The following is an 18,072-nucleotide window of genomic DNA, read 5'->3' as shown; positions in this document are numbered from 1 at the left end:
TGATATTAATCTGATGGACTATTAGGGTCAGGGTAAACCACTGATTGATCTCAGAGTACTTGTACGACTTGAGTAGCAATAGGAGAATTAAAATCGGCTATAGAGACACATTTCTGGACGCCGTAGCTGACAATTGCATTAGAGGCAGCTTTAGAACTTTCGCCAAGCAGCAGGCAAGTTCTCAGCAACTTCACATTACTAGGCTTCCCTTTATACTCACTGAAACTGGCTGTGGGCCCTGCAGGGCAGTGGTTTATGAACCGCCATTTTGCCGGTCCGCCTTGATCCGCTGGCGGCCAAGCAAGAGGGTGGGAACGCTGTGGCTGAATGCGAAATGATACTTCTTGAGAAACTGGCGGCGCCGGGCATACTGGCGCCGGCCTAATCGCTTTATTAGCGAGTGGACGTGGTGTGGAAGTCTGGTCTCCTTATCCAATGCGCAGGTCCAGGTGAAGCAGCAACCGGCTGGCGCCAGGTTACATGAACAGCGTACCTTGTGAGACGGGACGACGACTTTCTCCAGATGTCTAGTTTCGCGCCAAAACGACGCACACTAAATCGTTGCATGGACGAGACGGAGCTTGTTTTCACTATGGAGCTTCCCTAATCTTGTGAAATGCGCCGGGGGTTTGGCTGCGGGATCTCCAGCATTGTGTGCTGTTTTCTAGGAGAACAGAATGAGTACTGAACTGCAGTGATCGGTTGAGGAAGATCAGGCCTCCTTGCTAGAAAACATGATTGGCACGGTAACCACTGTTGGACCATGATAGATTTATTCAAGAACATCGGGGGGAACGGATGTTTTTTTGGAAGATTTTTGAGCAACGGGAGAGGCATGGACTTGCTTCTCGAACATCGCGGAGTACAGTCGCTAGAGCTCTTCCTTTTCTATGAAGAGAGCAGTTAGTTGAAAAGACGGCCGGACACCCGGGCGAAACTGTATATTTTTGTGGACGCGAGACAATCACCGGCGGATGTGGGGGTCATCTCCCGCAGTACGATGTGCCAACAAACCTAGCAGTTTTGGCACCGCCCGCATCCAGGCGACAGCATCTCGTCTTCCACCAGCTATATCGGTAACGTTGCGCACCTTCGGCAAATTCAGAAGCTTATCAATCATTTTCACGGCCATCTTTTTTTTTTATAGCAGCCTTGTACTCACAGTAGTCACTCCCAGTGTCCATTGCACGCTTAATTATATTTTGAGGTGAGAGACCAATCAGTGAAACAATACAGCAGAGTGTTGCCTAGACTGGCATTCTTTCACTCACAGTAGTTAGTCTCATCTCCACGTAAATTCCAGTTAGATTTCCCAAGTGTAGTTCCAAATGGTTGAAATGGCTCTGAGCACTATGGGACTTAACTTCTGAGGTCATCAGTCCCCTAGAACTTAGAACTACTTAAACCTAACCTAACGACATCACACACATCCATGCCCGAGGCAGGATTCGAACCTGCGACCGTAGCGGTCGCGCGGTTCCGGACTGTAGCGCCTAGAACCGCTCGGCCACTCCGGCCGGCGTGTAATTCCAACCAACCTGAGTTCATGTTACTGAAATGTTGTACCGTTGAAGTTTCTGTTTATATGTTTGTTATCTCGGGACCTCGATATTAGTTAATAAATCTCTTTGTGATACCGTAAGTGGCTAATGGTTCAAATGGCTCTGAGCACTATGGGACTTAACATCTATGGTCATCAGTCCCCTAGAACTTAGAACTACTTAAACCTAACTAACCTAAGGACATCACACAACACCCAGTCATCACGAGGCAGAGAAAATCCCTGACCCCGCCGGGAATCGATACCGTAAGTACTTGTTATTAATTTTTCAATGACACCCATTCTGATTCCTTACAATGTCATTTATTTTGTTGTGGGTTTGATGGCATTAAATTAATTTTGTGTCAAGTTAGTCAGCAAATTAGGTGATCCACACAGGGGCCACTATTTACGAATGTCTGTTTTTTTTCACTATTGATAAACGTGGTACCTCTTGGGTATGGTCGTTACGACTTATTAGTCGCTTGGCAGATGGAGAACTGCTGCCACCATGGGCTAGCTTGCACTACGCACTATAGGCGTCTACTGCAGGCGATACACATAAAAGTCAGTCAGAATTTACTTTAACGCATAAATCTCCTACCATCAATATCTTAACCTTCACATGGCGAACAGTTGGATACACATGGCTTATGTTCTCTCACTACCAACAGCAATGGCATTCATACTGCCGGCAGCGTTTGGATATTACCTTACTGCTGGATTCCTATTTAAAGTCCACTGTGACATTCTCACCCTCCTGCTGCATGAAGGCGGGCTGAAACTTATAAAAGTCCGAGCAAGGGCTGCAGCCGTATGTTTGTGCACAATGGCGGAACTGTAGACCCATCAATATACACTCCTGGAAATTAAAATAAGAACACCGTGAATTCATTGTCCCAGGAAGGGGAAACTTTATTGACACATTCCTGGGGTCAGATACATCACATGATCACACTGACAGAACCACAGGCACATAGACACAGGCAACAGAGCATGCACAATGTCGGCTCTAGTACAGTGTATATCCACCTTTCGCAGCAATGCAGGCTGCTATTCTCCCATGGAGACGATCGTAGAGATGCTGGATGTAGTCCTGTGGAACGGCTTGCCATGCCATTTCCACCTGGCGCCTCAGTTGGACCTGCGTTCGTGCTGGACGTGCAGACCGCGTGAGACGACGCTTCATCCAGTCCCAAACATGCTCAATGGGGGACAGATCCGGAGATCTTGCTGGCCAGGGTAGTTGACTTACACCTTCTAGAGCACGTTGGGTGGCACGGGATACATGCGGACGTGCATTGTCCTGTTGGAACAGCAAGTTCCCTTGCCGGTCTAGGAATGGTAGAACGATGGTTTCGATGACGGTTTGGATGTACCGTGCACTATTCAGTGTCTCCTCGACGATCACCAGTGGTGTACGGCCAGTGTAGGAGATCGCTCCCCACACCATGATGCCGGGTGTTGGCCCTGTGTGCCTCGGTCGTATGCAGTCCTGATTGTGGCGCTCACCTGCACGGCGCCAAACACGCATACGACCATCATTGGCACCAAGGCAGAAGCGACTCTCATCGCTGAAGACGACACGTCTCCATTCGTCCCTCCATTCACGCCTGTCGCGACACCACTGGAGGCGGGCTGCACGACGTTGGGGCGTGAGCGGAAGACGGCCTAACGGTGTGCGGGACCGTAGCCCAGCTTCATGGAGACGGTTGCGAATGGTCCTCGCCGATACCCCAGGAGCAACAGTGTCCCTAATTTGCTGGGAAGTGGCGGTGCGGTCCCCTACGGCACTGCGTAGGATCCTACGGTCTTGGCGTGCATCCGTGCGTCGCTGCGGTCCGGTCCCAGGTCGACGGGCACGTGCACCTTCCGCCGACCACTGGCGACAACATCGATGTACTGTGGAGACCTCACGCCCCACGTGTTGAGCAATTCGGCGGTACGTCCACCCGGCCTCCCGCATGCCCACTATACGCCGTCGCTCAAAGTCCGTCAACTGCACATACGGTTCACGTCCACGCTGTCGCGGCATGCTACCAGTGTTAAAGACTGCGATGGAGCTCCGTATGCCACGGCAAACTGGCTGACACTGACGGCGGTGGTGCACAAATGCTGCGCAGCTAGCGCCATTCGACGGCCAACACCGCGGTTCCTGGTGTGTCCGCTGTGCCGTGCGTGTGATCATTGCTTGTACAGCCCTCTCGCAGTGTCCGGAGCAAGTATGGTGGGTCTGACACACCGGTGTCAATGTGTTCTTTTTTCCATTTCCAGGAGTGTACTTCACTTATAGGCAGTGTGTTGGAGGAATTGCTACGGGCATCCACCCTGCCGCCTGCTGCAAATATGCACATCGCTCTCTCTGTTTTCCACATCTCGGCATTCATACTCATATATAGTCACATGCACCGTGATCTCACCTCTCGAGTTCCAAAGGCGAGAGACATCTGCTGCTGAGATCCATCCCTCGCAATGTACTGAGATTGAAAGCCTGGCTACATTATGGCCTGCGGTATGGAGAGCAGTTGTACAGCTCTTGCTCCCTACATGCGTGCGAGCAACGTGATACCAGATGTTCAACCCTAATAAGCGATGAGACGCAGGTTGCACGCCATCGGGCTGACGGATTCTCTACTCTGCACACAGTGCCACCTCCCGAACACTGATGAACACTATTTAATTTGTGGAACAGCGTTTGGCGCATAGATGCTGGTACAGAAGATTCTTGCCTGTTACCTTTGTGCCTCACCTCATACAATTGACCGCAGCTCCTGCTATGCCCTGAGGATACTTACTTCCCGACTGCGGAGACACACACATCTCACGTGGTTTAATGCATGTCCATTTACTGCTTATCCCGCAATGATGAGAAGATGGTTCTTGACTACTGGCAATATCTCCAAGATAATCATGGCACTTTAGAGCACACCCCTCGCTATCAAAAACTCTTTGCAAATTATGTGTGCAGTGCCTTCGTAAACACCCCTCACAGTTGGGGAGTACTTGGCAGAGGACGACTCCCTAAGTGGACCATGACACGAGGCAAAATGTTTATCGACGAGGTAGCAATGAGCACTGTCCGCAGATGCGAAGCATGCATGGAATGGCGTGCAGGATTTGTTTTTCATCATTATATTGATTTCCGTCGACTGGATGGTCGTTGTTTAAGCAGTTTAACTGTAGCAACTTCCATGCTCTTATTTCTTCTTAGATTTTTTTAGTTTACCCATGTGCTCGAGGATGGATGTGCGAAGTAAGTATTATTAAATTTTATTTCATGTTGAGGTAATTCGTTATTAAATTGTTTGCAATGACTTCTCTACAACAGAAACACGTTTTATTTAAATTACATACCAAATTTAGGAGGTGAAGAAAAAAACAAAAAGATAAAGTCGGAGGGGGCGTTCAGGGGCGGGAAGGGTGATGTATCGTGGCCAGGCCTCTGGTTTCGACTCTATCCACCCTGTCGCCACTAGCCTGAAGCAGATCGATCCTAAAAAATGAATAAAGCACCGGACTTCGGATCCGAAATTGCAGGTTGGAATTCTGTCATAAAACAAAAAGAAGTATGCAGAGCATCCGTCTAGTAGAGAGAGAGAGAGAGAGAGAGAGAGAGAGAGAGAGAGAGAGAGAGAGAGAGACCGGTAACGCATGCTTGTGCAGTGCCGCTTGATTCTGACGTAAGCCGGTTCGAATCCTGGTGGTGGACGAAATTTCACTGCCAGTAGTTGGCCGACTACGGGAATAGAGGAGACTGATCATCATCTCGGCGCCGATGATCTGGATTAAATTTCAAACGTGCTTCTCCCATCTACCGACATACGACGCAAACATAACATTTTACTCTACAGCCTATATGCATCCATTACACTCACCTATACTCTAGAAATGCACATACGACACAACTCACATTTCTGCAAGGAAAGAGGGCATTGTGCGCGGCAGAAGAAAAACCTTTCCGTCTCGGCACCTCAACCAACCCTTGGGGCCTCCCAGCAAATTATAACAAACGGCTTTACTCTACTGTAGAAGCTTACCAAATTTAAATAAATACATACTCTACAAAGATTTCATTGCTTTTCGGGATTTGAATGCCTGTAAACGCATACAAGTCATAATTGCATTTATTAATGTGTCAAGTATGTATAAATAAGTAGCTTGAAATCCTTCCAATGTTCAGAAACTGTTGCTGATTGGAAAAAGTGAAATTTAGCCTTTACCCATCACGTTTCATGCTTTTGTTCCATTTCAGCTATGTGATACCTTGTCATTAAATTTACTATGCTTAAGTGTTCTTCCCACATATATTCATGAACCCACTGTCTGCAGTATCTATATTGTACTGATGATATGTTTATATGGTTGTAAACATTTTGTAGTAAGTCTAATTCTGTAATGAAATTCTTTGAACTTAACGAAAAACCAAATGGATGTTGTCCTCTACGTCCTGTCGAGTTTCTGAAACGCGTTACACGTTATGCCGGTCGCAAGCCACAAGTTAAACAAAAATAAATCCTTGCTGTTGGATCAACTTCTGTCGTTGGCAACAAGGTTCATTTTATTGGCAGGCCCAGAGATAAAATGGTTGGTCATTTCTAGGTTGTGACTCGTCATGCACTGTCCTGCTTTATGATCGCAGCTGTTAAATGGGACAAACAGTAGCACTTGACGTAAAGACACACATTTTGAGCCGAGCGAGGTGGCGCAGTGGTTAGCACACTGGACTCGCATTCGTGAGGACGACGGTTCAATCCCGTGTCCGACCATCCTGATTTAGGTTTTCCGTGATTTCCCTAAATCGCTCCAGGCAAATGCCGGGATGGTTCCTTTGAAAGGGCACGGCCGACTTCCTTCCCCCTCCTTCCCTAATCCGATGAGACCGATGACCTCGCTGTTTGGTCTCTTCCTCCAAACAACCCATCAAACACATTTTGAAACTTCAAGCCTAAATACCAGAAAACTCGGATTTGTGTCTTCTTCAGAAATCAAAAAAACATAAAATACAGTAGAAAGATAAATGTGATATATGTTGCAGAGTATTAAAATTTACAGAACATGAGAAGTAAAACGTTTAAAAAACTTATCAAATAGAGCAATCAGATAAACTACACTCATCGGCAACAAAACAAAAACACTACAGTAGTTTCAAATGAGATACTTTATTTTTTCTTCTTAATCCTGACCTGTATGCTGTATCTTTACGCGATGAGCATTTTAATTATTCAATTTGGCAATGTTAGTGGCGGAGGGATGCTGGAAGCTTTTCCTGTCAGTATCCCTTTCCCGTCATATATCAAAGGAGCTTGATGGTAACTTTGGGCTGTATCCTGAGTTTTAAGCACCACTGTATCCACACAAAATTTAAAGCATCGGCAAGAAATAGAATGGTCAGGAAAGTACCGAAGTCTCAGTGACGTACTCAGCCACACACACTCGGGACAGATCTATTTTTCCCGTGTTAGTCCGCTAGGCAGTGGGTACATCTAGAGCAAGTTTATGCGAGGAAGCTAGATGGATATCGATCTTAACGAAAGAGGGTGGTTAAAATCAACTCCACTGAAAAGGTACTCTTACATTCCGGGTTCCCTCTTCCGATATACTGACCAGGGAGTGTAACTGAAACACGATTGACCAAGATTGAAACCATTAGAACTGTCACCAGCTACATAGGAGTGCAACGAGACTGAAACTTAGCAACAGGTTCCGGACGACCTCTGTTTCTCCTAACTGCAACCTCATGAAGTTAGCATTAGTTGAGTAGAGGACAATTTCGTATTTATCTTTATTTTGTTTGCCTTCCTATAACGTAATTCAATTATGCTTATTAATTCTTTATATGCCGTTCTATTATTTTCTCCTATGGCTTGAAAGAAATACACTGCCTGACAAAAAGCTGAAGCACCCAGAAGAAATAGTCGGATGTGAATGCAAATTTGTACATGTACACACCAATGGCGAGTACGTAAATGGTTCAAATGGCTCTGAGCACTATGGGACTTAACTTCTGAGGTCATCAGTCTCCTAGAACTTAGAACTACTTAACCCTACCTAACCTAAGGACATCACTGACATCCATGCCCGAGGCAGGATTCGAACCTGCGGCCGCAGCGGTCGCGCTGTTCCAGACTGTAGCGCCTAGAACCGCTCGGCAGTACGTATATGACCAGCGTTGTAATTATCTGTGACAGATACAATGGCCACCGGAGTGTCCTAGTATTTTCCGTGTTTTGTGTTATCACCCGGCCTGGTACGGTTCATAGAGTGTGTGAACAGTGAGGTGTTGAGTGAGCACTGAAGAACACGGAGATGACGCGTTCTCGTCGGAAAAAGCGTGCTCATGAGCTGACAGAGCTTGAAACGGATCTCATTCTGGGTTCACATTTGGCCGACTGGTCGAATCCTGCAGTATCTGTATTTGCGAAGCATTCGAATGTGACAGTGCTGGAATGCATGGAAACGTGAGAGAGGGAATACTTATCGTCAAGATTCCGGTCGACGACGTTTGGTCACCACAAAGGAGGATTGTCGTATTGTGCACCGGGCACATTTCAGCCTGCCATCCGAGAACAAGTAATGGATTTAATGGACTACCTGCAAAATTCTGTATCACCCCACACCACTGGTCGAAAAACATCAGTCCGCAGCTCGTGGTCGTGCGGTAGCGTTCTCGCTTCCCGCGCCCGGGTTCCCGGGTTCGATTCCCGGCGGGGTCAGGGATTTTCTCTGCCTCGTGATGATGTTGTGTGATGTCCTTAGGTTAGTTAGATTTAAGTAGTTCTTCATTCTAGGGGACTGATGACCATAGCCGTTAAGTCCCATAGTGCTCAGAGCCATTTGAACCATTTGAAGAACAGCAGGAGCCAGATCAAGAATTACGGCGGCATGCATAGGTTGCCGTTAACACCACAACACAAGTGGCTGCGCTTGGAGTCGTGCCATGAACGTAAAGCTGAACTGTAGGCGAATCGCGTCGCAATGTGTTAAATGACGAATGGCGGTTTTCGCGGTATCTCTGATGACCATCGTCGGCGAATATGGCGGTGACCTGAACAGAGATTCTGTTCCTCCAATGTTTTGAGAGGCACGGCGGTGTTACTCCTGACATCATGACGAGATAGTCATGGGGTGTTACTTCAGATAAGAGCCCGTAGAGATTGAGAGAACTCTGACAGCACAACCGTACGTCACGGACATCCTGCGTCTTCATGCTACCTCTCACATTACATTATCGTGGTGGCATTTTTCAGCAGCACAATAGTATTCCAGACATGGAACGTGTCTCCATGAACTGTCTGGGTAATACCAAGGTACTCCCATGGCCAGCAAGATCCATAGATCTGTCCCCGATCTAGGAACCAGTTCGAACATCAGCTCCGTCCCAGTGCCAGTGCCTGGGATATCAAGATGCAGTTACAACAGTCGTGGGCCAGCTTGCCTCTGGAGAGTATACAACGACTTTATGACAGCCTCCCCAACCGAATCAGTATATGTATTCAGATCAGAGGGGTACAACGTCATAATAATAAGCGAGCTCGTACTGGCAATTTCCTTATACACTGAAGAGCCAAAGAAACTGGTACATCAACCTAATATCGTGTGGGGCCCTTGCGAGCACGCAAAAGTGCCGCAACACGACGTGGCACGGACTCGACTAATGTCTGAAGTACTGCTGGAGGGAACTGACATCATGAATCCTGCACGGCTGTTCATAAATCTGTAAGAGCACGAGGGAGTGGAGATTTCATCTCAACAGCATGTTGCAAGGCATCCAAAATATGCTCAATAGCCGGCCGGTGTGGCCGAGCGGTTCTAGGCGCTTCAGTCTGGAACCGCGCGACTGCTACGGTCGCAGGTTCGAATCCTGCCTCGGGCATGGATGTGTGTGATGTCTTTACGGTAATTAGGTTTAAGTAGTTCTAGGGGACTGATGACCTCAGATGTTAAGTCGCATAGTCCTCAGAGCCATTTGAACCACTTTTTATGCTCATTATAGGTCATGTCTGGGAACGTTGGTGGGTGGTGGAAGTTTTAAACTCCAAAGAATGTTCCTGGAGCCACTCTGTAGCAATTCTGGACTTGTGGGGTGTCGCATTGTCCAGCTGGAATTGCCCACGTCCGTCGGAATGCACAAAGGACACGAAAGGATGCAGATGATCAGACAGGGTGCTTACGTACGTGTCACTTGCCAGAGTCGTATCTAGACGTATCAGGTGTCCCATATCACTCCAACTGCACACGTCCCACAGCATTACGGAGCCTCTACCAGCTTGAACAGTCCCCTGCTGACGTCAGGGTCCATGGATTCATGAGAGTCTCTCAATACCCGTACACGTCCATCTGCTCGATATAATTTGAAACGAGACTCGTCCGACCAGGCTACATGTTTCCAGTCATGAACATTCCAATGTCTGTGTTGGCGGGCACAGGCGAGACGTAAAGCTTTGTGTCGTGCAGCCATCAAAGGTATACGAGTGGACCTTCGGCTCCGAAAGCCCATATCGATGATGTTTCGTTGAATGGTTCGCACGCTGACACTTGTTGATGGCCCAGTCATTTGCCGAAAGGTTGTACTTCCACCACGTTGAACGATTCTCTTCAGTCGTCGTTGGTCCCGATCTTGCAGGAACCTTTTCCGGCCGCAGCGACGTCGGAGATTTGATGTTTTACGGGATTCGTGATATTCACGGTACACTCGTGAAATGGTCGTACGGGGAATTCCCCGCTTCGTCGCTACCTCGGAGATGCTGTGTCCCATCGCGCGTGCGCCGACTTTAACATCACGTTCAAACTCACTTAATTCTGATAACCTGCCATTTTAGCAGCAGTAACCGATCTAACAACCGCGGCAGACACTTGTTGTCTTGTATAGGCGTTGTAGACCGCAGCTCTGTATTCTGCCTGTTTACATACCTCTGTATTTGAACACGCATGCCTATACCAGTTTCTTTGGTGCTTCAGGGTAAAACTGACTCGATTACGAAATCACCAAAATAGCGTCATATACCATATGACCCCGTGGGATTTTTTGTGTTTCCTCTTTCCCTTCTGGATGCTTCACTATTTTGACAGGCAGTGTATATTCATAGTTATTTATCGTTCATCCTTGTGCCATCATTAATTATTCCAGTATAATTATTGTTAAAAGTTACGTAGAAAATTTCAGCTGTGGTTCTGACATGAACAACAATAATATTCAGAATCCGGCTGCCCAGAAGTAGAGAAGAGATTTGTGAATAGCTCTTTGTCAGCACATTGCCACCCAATGCCTCAAGTATTTTGCAAACTTCTCCACACTAATTTACGGAGGGAGGGCTTAAAACACTGTTGATAGTAAAACATCGTTGAAATAGGAACGCTAAGCACGGCGTCTTCCCTAGCACTGGCTCTCTTTCCATGTTCACCATTAACAAAACATACACAACATTATACACAATATCCACTCCTTACAATCTACATCTACATCCATACTCCGCAAGCTACCTGACGGTGTGTGGCGGAGGGTACCTTGAGCACCTCTATCGATTCTTCCTTCTATTCCAGTCTCGTATTATTCGTGGAAAGAAAGATTGTCGGTATGCCTCTGTGTAGGCTCTAATCTCTCTGATTTTATCCTAATGGTCTCTTCGCGAGATATACATAGGAGGGAGCCATATACTGCTTGACTCCTCGGTGAAGGTATGTTCTCGAAACTTCAATAAAAGCCCGTACCGAGCTACTGAGCGTCTCTCTTCCAGAGTCTTCCACTGGCGTTTATCTATCATCTCCGTGATGCCTTCGCGATTACTAAGTGATCCTGTAACGAAGCGAGCTGCTCTCCGTTGAATCTTCTCTATCTCTTCCATCAACCCTATCTGGTACGGATCGCACACCGGTGAGCAGTATTCAAGCAGTGGGCGAACAAGTGTACTGTAACCTACTTCCTTTGTTTTCGGATTGCATTTCCTTAGGATTCTTCCAATTAATATCAGTCTGGCATCTGCTTTACCGACGATCAACTTTATATGATCATTCCATTTTAAATCGCCCCTAAAGCCTACTCCCAGATAATTTACGGAATTAACTGCTTCCAGTTGCTGACCTGCTATATTGTAGCTAAATGATAAAGGATATTTATTTCTATGTATTCGCAGCACATTACACTTGTCTACATTGAGATTCAATTGCCATTCCCTGCACCATGCGTCAATTCGTTGCAGATCATCCTGCATTTCAGTACAATTTTCCATTGTTACAACCTCTCGATATACTACAGCATCATCCGCAAAAAGCCTCAGTGAACTTCCGATGTTATCCACAAGGTCGTTTATGTATATTGTGAATAGCAACGGTCCTACGACACGCCCCTGCGGCACACCTGAAATCACTCTTACTTCGCAAGACTTCTCTCCATTGAGAATGACGTGCTGCGTTCTGTTATCTAGGAACTATTCAATCCAATCACACAATTGGTATGATAGTCCATATGCTCTTACTTTGTTCATTAAACGACTGTGGGGAACTGTATCAAACGCCTTGCGGAAGTCAAGAAACACGGCATCTGCCTGGGAACCCGTGTCTATGGCCCTCTGAGTCTCGTGAACGAATAGCGCGAGCTGGGTTTCACACGATCGTCTTTTTCGAAACCCATGCTGATTCCTACAGAGTAGATTTCTAGTTTCCAGAAAAGTCGTTACACTCGAACATAACACGTGTTCTAAAATTCTACAACTCTACAATACTCCCCATGATGCAGCTTCACGTCAAATAGTGCAGCCAGGAGCGGGACGTTGAGGATGGAAAAGCACTTCTATTAACACCGTATCAGGAGCGTAGTTACCTATGTCAGCATGGTCAGTCATCGAATAGTTTCATTTGAAATGTGGCATTATATTTTTAATGTACGGCAAAAATCAGCCGTTTGTAACGAAGCCTCATCACTTCTTCTAGTGCTTTCTTTGCTGTGTAATGATAAATGCTACATACCCAAGTGATCTCAGGACCTTTAGGGTGCAGCACGGGATGCGGGTTGGGGTCGAGCAGCCCGAGCAGCAGGATGCCTTGCATGGTGTCGGAGAAGCCTGAAAGCGAAACAAGGGTTAGAGCTTGCCGGTGGTGGACAGCAGGTGCTAAAGAGGAAAGGTAGACTGGAGACGCACCCCTGTAGCGCAGCGTGCCGCGGAGCATGGTGTGCGCTTCTCGCACGTCGTACAGCTCGGCGTATTTGGTGGAGTCGCGGTTCGGGAAACCTTCCAGCGCAAAGCCGGGCAGGAAGTCCAGGTCGCGCACCTCGGACAGCAGCGCGCCGCCCTCCGGGATGTCCACCACCTGCAACACACCTCACTACCGCTAATTTCACGCAATTTCTCGTACTTCCTAACAGCGTTTGTTAAGCCTGCTGTGAGTTTGTTGTTTCTCTGACATTTTGCCAACGTCAGTGGTTGGTATTTTCAGGTATCTATCTTTCACTAGCAACAGATGTTATCTTCGAGAATGACATCCATTCATGATGACGAAGTATCAGAAAAACAACAAAATATGTGTAGTCGTAATAGTGTTTGTAACTGAAGCAACTACACTACTGGCCATTAAAATTGCTACACCACGAAGATGACGTGCTACAGACGTGAATTTTAAGCGACAGGAAGAAGATGCTGTGATATGCAAATCATTAGTTTTTCAGAGCATTCAAACAAGGTTGGCACCGGTGGCGACACCTACAACGTGTTGACATGAGGAAAGTTTCCAACCGATTTCGCATACACAAACAGCAGTTGAACGGCGTCGCCTGGTGAGACGTTGTTGTGATGCCTCGTGTAAGGATGAGAAATGCGTACCATCACGTTTCCTGCTTTGATAAAGGTCGGATTGTAGCCTATCGCGAATGCGGTTTATCGTATCGCGACATTGCTCCTCGCGTTAGTCGAGATCCAATGACTGTGAGCAGAATATGGAATCGGTGGGTTCAGGAGGGTAGTACGGAACGCCGTGCTGGATCCCAACGGCCTCGTATCACTAACAGTAGAGATGACGGGCATCTCATCCGCGTGGCTGTAACGGATCGTGCAGCCACGTCTCGATCCCTGAGTGAACAGATGGGGACGTTTGCAAGACAACAACCATCTGCAGGAACAGTTAAATGACGTTTGCAGCAGCATGGACTATCAGCTCGGAGACCATGGCTGCGATTACCATTGACGCTGCATCACAGACAGGAGCGCCTGCGATGGTGTGCTCAACGACGAGCCTGGGTGCACGAATGGCAAAACGTCATTTTTTCAGATGAATCCAGGTTCTGTTTACAGTATCACGATGGACGCATCCGTGTTTGGCGACATCGCGATGAACGCACGTAGGAAGCGTGTATTCGTCATCGCCGTACTGGCGTATCACCCGGCGTGATGGTATGGGTTGCCATTGGTTACACGCCTCGGTCACCTCTTGTTCGCATTGACGGCACTTTGAACAGTGGACGTTACATTTCAGATGAGTTACGACCCGTGGCTCTACCCTTCATTCGATCCCTGCGAAACCCTACATTTCAGCAGGATAATGCACGACCGCGTGTTGCAGGTCCTGTACGGGCCTTTCTGGATACAGAAAATGTTGGAGTGCTGCCCTGGCCAGCACATTCTCCAGATCTCTCACCAATTGAAAACGTCTGGTCAATGGTGGCCGAGCAACTGGCTCGTCACGATACGCCAGTCACTACTCTTGATGAGCTGTGGTATCGTGTTGAAGCTGCATGGGCAGCTGTACCTGTACACGCCATCCAAGCTCTATTTAACTCAATGCCCAGGCGTATCAAGGCCGTTATTACGGCCAGAGGTGGTTGTTCTGGGTACTGATTTCTCAGGTTCCATGCATCCAAATTGCGTGAAAATGTAATCACATGTCAGTTCTAGTACAATATATTTGTCCAATGAATACCCGTTTATCATCCGCATTTCTTCATGGTGTAGCAATTTTAATGGCCAGTAGTGTAGCAAATTTGCCACTCATATAAAGTTTTCTCTTCTAGCAATGTTAAAACAAGATCGCACTCGTGGCTTACCTTGCCATTCATAGTATACCGCGCTGTGCCCATAACGTTCCTTAGGACTGAGAGAGGGCTCCAGCTAAACTTGTACCTCAGTGGGTTGTCGGAGCACTCGGGAGCCGGCAAGCCTGTGGAAAGGAGTGTTCGTTGTATCTGAAAACTTGATATGTGCACGCACACAAAATTCGAAGTTTAACTGTTAAATAGGAAAGACTATGTCCTATTGATCGGGCGTTTCTACACGAGATTAGTTGGCACTTGTGTGAACATTGGAGAAACCATAGTACTGGAAACCAGCTATTGTGAGAATAAGTGGCCGCGGTCAGAAACAGTGCTGATAGAAAGAAGAAACTCTGGTGAACGAATTTTACGGTAAGACGGGGACTTTTTGTCCGAATGACTTTATTTTGTGACTGTTGGTTTGCAGCTTCAAGCACATCTGATTGATAATTTAGAAAAGAACAGGCATATCGCAAGGACGTCACTCTTGAAACACTTAGATGTGTTTTAACGTTGCTTTATTATGAATTTTACACTAAATAAATATCGTATTAACATCGAGAAAATGTTGCTGAAGAGTTTGAGAAGATCTGTACTATAAGGTTTATACGCATACCGAGGAACTGGAAACATCCACCTATACATAATTCCTTTTGTTTCTGCTCCATTGCCATGGACGTCCTGTCTTGTACAGAACTGAGTGAACTGTATTTTTCCAAGATAGGTGATGGACCATCTACCGAGTAGTTGACTATTTCATTTACTTTTTCTTCTTCTGTCGCACCATGATTGGGCTTGATTATAATGCTTACTTCATCAGCAATGTGTACTCTTTCAGCTCTATCAGTGTAAGAGAAGTGGTTCCAATATTAAATACAGATAGTTATTTTGCCACATTCAGAAGAAGGTTCATCATGGAAACTGCATGAGCCATCTAGCATGACACTTTCTTTCCTATCAGTTATATATGAAGTGAGCTACTTGCTCATTGTTGCCAGAAAGCAGTAATTCTAAATTTCTCCAAAAGAATTTTGTAATTTGCAAAATCAAATTCCTTAGACAGATCACAAAAAATCCAGCTAGCTGAAATTTTGTCATTCAAATAGTTTAATATTTGGTTGCTGAAGTATTAGATGATAGCTATATTTAGATCAGCCTATCTGTAATCCAAATCTCGGTCAACTGAGTATCTTATATTTACGGATATAATCTACCATCCTCAAGCACATTATCTCTTCTAAAATTTTTGAGAAGAAAGTTAGCACTTATAAGGTAGATAGTTATTAATATCTATTCTAACAACTTAGTTAAAGAGAAATATAAAATGACATACTTTAGTCTGTGTAAAAAAAATGCCATATGAAAGTTTTGCACTATGTGTATGAGTGACTACAATATCTATATCAAAAGAAAAGTATCTTAATATTTCGCTTGAAATGTGAAAATCTCTTGAGAATTTTTAGTTGAAAGATTGCTCTTTACTATTCCGGCTTGCCTGGAATAAGTTAGAGCGACATCAGATTGGTTGAAGCTTGTGGTATTGATTGTCATATACAGGGTGAGTTACCTAACATTACCGCTGGATATATTTAGTAAACCACATCAAATACTGACCAATCGATTCCACAGACCGAACGTGAGGAGAGGGGCTAGTGTAATTGGTTGATACAAACCATAAAAAAATGCACGAAAGTATGTTTTTAACACAAACCTACGTTTTTTTAAAAATGGAACCCCGTTAGTTTTGTTAGCACATCTGAACATATAAACAAATACGTAATCAGTGCCGTTTTTTGCATTGTAAAATGTTAATTACATCCGGAGATATTGTAACCTAAAGTTCACGCTTGAGTACCACTCCTCCGCTGTTCGATCGTGTGTATCGGAGAGCACCGAATTACGTAGGGATCCAAAGGGAACGGTGATTGACCTTAGGTACAGAAGAGACTGGAACAGCACATTACGTCCACATGCTAACACCTTTTTATTGGCCTTTTTCACTGACGCACATGTACATTACCATGAGGGGTGAGGTACACGTACACACGTGGTTTCCGTTTTCAATTACGGAGTGGAATAGTGTGTCCCGACATGTCAGGCCAATAGATGTTCAATGTGGTGGCCATCATTTGCTGCACACAATTGCAATCTCTGGCGTAATGAATGTCGTACACGCCGCAGTACATCTGGTGTAATGTCGCCGCAGGCTGCCACAATACGTTATTTCATATCCTCTGGGGTTGTAGGCGCATCACGGTACACATTCTCCTTTAACGTACCCCACAGAAAGAAGTCCAGAGGTGTAAGATCAGGAGAACGGCCTGGCCAATTTATGCGTCCTCCACGTCCTATGAAACGCCCGTCGAACGTCCTGTCAAGGGTCAGCCTAGTGTTAATTGCGGAATGTGCAGGTGCACCATCATGCTGATACCACATATGTCGACGCGTTTCCAGTGGGGCATTTTCAAGCAATGTTGGCAGATCATTCTGTAGAAACGCGATGTATGTTGCAGCTGTTTGGGCCCCTGCAATGAAGTGAGGACCAATGAGGTGGTCGCCAATGATTCCGCACCATACATTTACAGTCCACGGTCGCTGTTGCTCTACCTGTCTGAGCCAGCGAGGATTGTCCACGGACCAGTAATGCATGTTCCGTAGATTCACTGCCCCGTGGTTTGTGAAACTCGCTTCATCGGTAAACAGGTAGAACTGCAACGCATTCTCTGTTAATGCCCATTGACAGAATTGCACTCGATGATTAAAGTCATCACCATGTAATTGCTGATGTAGCGACACATGAAACGGGTGAAAGCGGTGACGATGCAGTATGCGCATGACACTACTTTGACTCAGTCCACCGGCTCTCGCAAATGTCCCGTGTACTCATGTGTGGGTTCATGGCAACAGCAGCGAACACACCAACTGTACCCCCTTCTCCTGTGACGGGCCTGTTACGGATCCGTTTGCGTGCTACGACCATACCTGTTGCATACAGTTTGCGGTAGATGTTTTGCAATGTGCGGCACGTTGGATGCTCTCTGTCCGGGTACCGTTCTGCATACACCCTGCAGGCTTCAGCTGCATGTCGTCGACACTCGCCATAGATGAGTATCATCTCCGCCTTTTCAGAGTTCGAATACACCATGGTCACAGTTCCTACAACACTATACTATCACAGACGTTTGGTAACACGGTGTACTACAGTTGGTCTGCGTGCGGAGACGAATGAAGAATAACAATAGCAGCAAGCGCTACATGCGGACACTGCGACAGCTAGACCAAACCACAACAGTGCACTACAGCCACACTCGTAAACACGGTCGTCATCGTAAACATGTCCCTGCAGATGCTGCTCGCCGACCGTGGCCCGTGTTTGTTACAACACGCAACTGAACGTCAGAGGTTTCAAGCGTCAACTTTAGGTTACAATATCTCCGGATGTAATTAACATTTTACAATGCAACAAACGGCACTGATTACGTATTTGTTTATATGTTCAGATGTGCTAACAAAACTA

The 18,072-nt window shown here is 46.3% G+C and overlaps 1 protein-coding gene across 1 annotated transcript in view; it reads right to left on the bottom strand.

Moving 5' to 3' along the window:
* LOC126184532 (alpha-aminoadipic semialdehyde synthase, mitochondrial) overlaps window positions 1-18,072 on the bottom strand; it is a 207,159-nt gene that overhangs the window by 76,824 nt on the left and 112,263 nt on the right. The window contains exons 13-15 of the mRNA XM_049926937.1: window positions 14,571-14,683; window positions 12,676-12,844; window positions 12,503-12,597 (exon numbers count right to left, since the gene is read on the bottom strand). Of these exons, the coding sequence (XP_049782894.1) occupies window positions 12,503-12,597; window positions 12,676-12,844; window positions 14,571-14,683 (377 nt within the window). The remainder of the gene's footprint in view (window positions 1-12,502; window positions 12,598-12,675; window positions 12,845-14,570; window positions 14,684-18,072) is intronic.

Source organism: Schistocerca cancellata, chromosome 4 (genome assembly GCF_023864275.1).
Source record: "Schistocerca cancellata isolate TAMUIC-IGC-003103 chromosome 4, iqSchCanc2.1, whole genome shotgun sequence".
In the NCBI taxonomy this organism is placed as follows: Eukaryota; Metazoa; Arthropoda; class Insecta; order Orthoptera; family Acrididae; genus Schistocerca; species Schistocerca cancellata.
Note: the sequence above shows the minus strand (reverse complement) of the source record. Positions and strands in the feature narration are given on the sequence as shown.